Source organism: Panthera leo, chromosome D1 (assembly GCF_018350215.1).
Source record: "Panthera leo isolate Ple1 chromosome D1, P.leo_Ple1_pat1.1, whole genome shotgun sequence".
NCBI lineage: Eukaryota > Metazoa > Chordata > Mammalia > Carnivora > Felidae > Panthera > Panthera leo.
In genome coordinates this window covers 100,072,775-100,078,055 of record NC_056688.1, presented here as the reverse complement: position 1 = coordinate 100,078,055, position 5,281 = coordinate 100,072,775, and the positions used below count along the sequence as shown (strand labels likewise).

The window sequence follows — 5,281 nt, the reverse complement described above, 5'->3', positions numbered from 1 at the left end:
ATGATCTCTCAGTTCATAAGTTCAAGCCGCATGTCGGGCTCTGTGCTGACAGCTCAGAGCCTGGAGCCTGCTTCATATTCTGTGTCTCCCTCTCTCTCTGCCCCTACCCCACTCTCTTTCTCTCTCTCAAAAATAAATAAACATTAAAAAATTTTTAAGAAGAGAGAGAGAGAGAAGCAAACCATAAGAGACTCTTTAATAACTTTTTAATGTATTTATCAAGTCTAATATTTTTCTATTGCCTGATATACTGATTGCTACATTCAACTTTTTCTGAATCAATTGGTTATTTTTTAACTTCTTGAATATTTAATTCATTTTTCTCTTCGTTTATGTTCTTTCTTAATATTATAACAATCAAATCTTTCAAGGATAAGAATAATGATTCATTTTTATTCTCCTTTCAAGAATTTGGATTGTGTGGAAAGCTGTGTGTTTTACCTTTGGGATAAAACTTTGGTCTACATAATAATGATATTTTTCAATTCCTCTATGTTATTATTTTTCCTATTTTATATATGAGAACGTTTAGACGCAGTAAGACTATGGTGTGTACATATCATTACATGGCAGCTAATCCATGAAAGCAGAACAAAAAACTAGTCTACGTGACTATAACAAACATACTCTGCCCAACAAATTATGGTGCTTTTGCTTCCTCACCTTTAAAATATGTTTTCTGCATCCAGAGAATTTTTCATGGTCTTCTTTAAACAGAGTTTTTATATGCAAAATATCCTTGAAAACTGAACATAAATTCTCCAGTGAATTCCAAAGTTTCAAATAAATCTGGAGAATTTTGCATTGCATCAGGCTGGCTGTTTCATCCTCTTCAGGATATTCTTCCTTTTTCCGGTTTGATGATATTCTTAGACAATTCAGTTTCAAAGTAATATAAACTCACAAATCTAACTGCCACAAATCCTCCTGAAGCCTCAAACATTGACTGAGTTCAGTTTTTTTTTTTTTTTCTGAGATGTCACTACATCATTCTTAATTTCAGATTGAATTTGCCTGATGTTTTCTAGTCGACCTGAAACAAGTTAAAAGTACCAAACAGGGGCGCCTGAGTGGCTCAGTCGGTTAAGCGCCAACTTCGGCTCAGGTCATGATCTCGCAGTTTGTGAGTTTGAGCCCCGTGTCAGGCTCTGTGCTGACAGCTCAGAGCCTGGAGCCCGTTTCAGATTCTGTGTCTCCCTCTCTCTCTGCCCCTCCCCTGTTCATGCTCTGTCTCTCTCTGTCTCAAAAATAAATAAACGTTAAAAAAAAAAAATTAAAAAAAAAAAAATACCAAACAGAAACTGCCACTTAGCCTCATCAGCACAGGTGGCAAGAGAAAAGACACAGGGCAGCAGCCTCTCCTGAATTCAAGCCTCCTGCTCCTCACAGGCCCTCCTTTCATTCCTGTTTTTCTGTGGGAGAAAATACTATGGCAGTCGTTCAGGGAATATCCGCCCGTGTACAATTACAGGAAGGGGCCTGCAGTCATAAAAGCGTACTTGTGAAAGTGGACGAGCGTATCCGTGAATGTGTGGGCTCAAGTGTGTGTGTGTCTGTGTAGGTGAGAAGGTGAAGAGGCTACGTGTTCCTTAGGTAACTGGCAATAAGGTCCAACTTTAAATCTGAGTTCATCTGCTTGGGGTTTCCATCAGTCTGACAGAAAACACTCCTGAAAGAAATGATTTGCTTGGTCAAAATGTATCTGCCACAATTGCAGTCCCTGTGCTATTTACAGACAGATCAATCATCCAGACTCCGACGTAGATTCACGGGGGCGAATGCACAACGTGACGGAATTCATCCTGCTTGGCCTGACACAGAACCCAGATGCACAGAAACTCTTGTTCGCTGTGTTTATAGTCATCTACTTTCTCACCATGGCAGGCAACCTACTCATTGTCGTGACAATCACCACCAGCCGAGCCCTGGGCTCCCCCATGTATTTTTTTCTGTCTTTCTTGTCCTTCATAGACAGCTGCTGCTCTTCTGCCATGGCTCCCAAAATGATATTTGACTTACTCGCCGAAAAGAAAACTATCTCCTTCAGTGGGTGCATGACTCAGCTCTTTGCAGAGCATTTCTTTGGGGGAGTCGAGATCATCCTGCTCACGGTCATGGCTTATGACCGCTACGTGGCCATCTGCAAGCCCCTGCACTACACGATCACAATGAACAGGCGAGCGTGTGGCCTCCTGGTGGCCACGGCCTGGGCCGGGGGATTTCTTCACGCTCTGATTCAAATTCTTTTTATAGTCTGGTTGCCCTTCTGTGGCCCCAACGTCATTGACCATTTCATCTGTGACCTTTTCCCTCTGCTGAAACTCTCCTGCTCCGACACCCACATCTTTGGACTTCTTGTTGCCGCCAACAGCGGGCTGATGTGTCTGCTCATTTTTTCTATTCTTATCACCTCCTACCTCCTCATCCTTTACTCCCTGAGAACCCACAGCCCTGAAGGACAGCATAAGGCTCTCTCCACCTGTGCCTCCCATGTTACTGTAGTCGTCCTGTTCTTTGTACCCTGTATATTTGTGTACCTGCGGCCCATGATCACCTTCCCCATTGACAAAACAGCGGCTGTGTTTTATACTATGATAACACCTATGTTAAACCCTTTAATCTACACCCTCAGAAATTCAGAGGTAAAAAACGCCATGAGGAAACTCTGGAGCCATACGGTAACCTTGGGTAACAATTCGTGTGACTAGAGAAGGGAAAAAACAAAATTTATTCATATATTAAGAACAAGTATGACTAATAGAAAGGATAATGGTCTTGAAATCAAAATATACGAGCTTACGTATATTTTGCTCCCCTTGTTTTCTCTAATCTTTAATGGTTCTTCTTTCATAAAATTGCAATATTGAATTAAATGATGACGAAAGTCTCCTCCATTTAGAAACCTCTCTGCATTAACAAATTATTGATCAAAGGGACACTGCTGAACAACATAAAAATGTCACAATGTATAGAAAATCTCGGAGTTTATGTATTCAGTGGAACAATTCTCTGTAAAGCTTTGGGTACAGATTATATAGCCAATAGGACAATTAAAATATTTAAACAAAAAGCCTAATGGCTAATTATTTTGCTGAAAATACATAGTTTCAATCCCAACCACATAGCCAAAGTAGACTCATTATCACAAGAAATAAAGATCAACCAGAAATGAACAGGTTTTGAGGAACAAGAGAGTTATCAAAGCAGGACTCATCCCCAAATTAATACTGCCCTGTTGTGCAATTCCAGAGGTACCATTTACATTATTATTTGGACTCCTCTTAGAATAAATTATTTTCTCTGACTAAAGACAAAAAGGGATATAAAATTCTGCGAGGTACAGCCATAGAGCAATTTCGCACATGATTCCCAGGCAGAAGGTAATCGGTGGAGCGTTTTTTTCGGTCTAAGATGTACGGATTTATGCCTTAGCTAATAGGAACATAAGTATCTGATACAAAAAGGAGTTAATAATAACTGAGTAATTGGATTAAGACAGAAAGTCTGTACATTCAAATTTGAATGGCAACCTTCAGGCTAACTGCAGACCAGTGCAATGGGAAGTAATTTGAGATACAGACACAGTGCCATTCTAAGAGAAAGAATTCAAATAAAAGGAGATCCAGCTCTGGCCCAGGACAGAAGCCCTGCAAAAGAAAAGAGAAAATCATCAAAGCATCAACGTCAAAAAATCAACAAAATACAAAGGAAGGCAGTAAAAAAGAAAAAGAGGGAAAGAACTATAAGACACAAAACAGGATGGCAAGAATAAGTCCTTACCTATAAATAATTACTTTATATGTAAATGGGTTAAACTCCCCAATCAAAAGACATAGAGTGATTAGATGTTTTTTTTTTTTAATCCAGCTATACGCTGTCTACAAGAGACTCACTTAAGATTTAAGGACCACGTAGGTTCAAAGTGAAGTGATGGAAAAAGATATTCCATACAAATGTCAACCAAAAGAGGGCAGGGACTATACTTATGTCAGACAAAATAGACTTTAAAACACAAACTCGTAAGAAAGGACTTTATATAATGATAAAGGGTCAATTTACCAGGAAGATATAATAATTAGAAATATATATCTATATATAGATAGATAGATTTCACCCAACATCAGAGTACTTAAATATATTAAGCAAATATCAACAGATCTAAAGACAGAAATAGACAATACAATAATAGTAAGAGACCTCAATATTCCACTTTCAATGATGGATAGAACATATAGACAGAAAATCAATAAGAACACAATGGATATGAACATCACTATTAACCAAATAGATCTAACTGACATATAGAACATTGCATCCAATAGCAGTAGAATATACATTCTTCTCAAGTGCACATGGAAGATTATGCAGCCTAGATCATATATTAGGTCACAAAACAAGTCTTGAAAAACTTAAGAATATTGAAATCATACAAAGTGTCTTTTCTGAACACAATGAAGTAACACTAGATATCAAAAGCAGAAAGAAAACTGGAAAATTCGCAAATACGTGGGAATTAAACATATTTATGTACCACCGATGGGTCAAAGAAGAAAACAAAAGGGGATTCAGAAACATTTCAAAACAAACAAAAATTTTTAACTATACACCAAAACCTATGGGATGCAGCGAAAGCAACACTAAAAGGGAACTTTATAGCAATGAACACCTACATTTAAAAAGATCTCAAATAAGCAATTTAACATTATACCTCAAGAAATGAGAAAAAGAAGAATAACTGAGCCCAAAATTAGCAAAGGAAGGTACAGCAGACATAAATGAAATAAAGACTAGAAAAACAATAGAAAAAATCAATGAAACTAAGATTTGTTTTTTTAAAAGCAAAACAAAATTGACAAACTTTAGCCAGACTGAGAAAAAATTCAAATAAATAAAATCTGAAATGAAAGAGGGTACATTAGAACTCATGTCACAGAAATAAAAGAATTATAAAAGTCTCATACAAATAGTTATACAGTAATAAATTGGATAACCTAGAAGAAATATATAAATTCTGGGAACATACAACCTACCAAATCTAAAGCATAAATAAATAAATAGGTAAATTGAGCAGACAAATAATGAGCAAGGAAAACAAACCCATAATTAGAAACCTCCTAAGGAAAAAAAAAAAAAGCCCCAAAACAGAGGGCTTCACTGATGAAATCTACAATCAACATTTAAAGAAGAATAAATGCCAATCCTCAAATACTTCCAAAAATTTGAAAAGGAAAAAACACTTCTAATTTTTACATTTATTTATTTATTTTGAGAGAGAGGGAGT

General features: G+C 37.0%; 1 protein-coding gene across 1 annotated transcript; it reads left to right on the top strand.

Moving 5' to 3' along the window:
• Positions 1–1,763: 1,763 nt before the first annotated feature.
• LOC122199655 (olfactory receptor 4C5) lies at positions 1,764–2,708 on the top strand. Its single transcript, XM_042904908.1, has one exon. It carries the CDS (start codon positions 1,779–1,781, stop codon positions 2,706–2,708), a length of 930 nt encoding a protein of 309 aa, XP_042760842.1. The 5' UTR covers positions 1,764–1,778.
• The last annotated feature ends 2,573 nt before the right edge of the window (positions 2,709–5,281 follow it).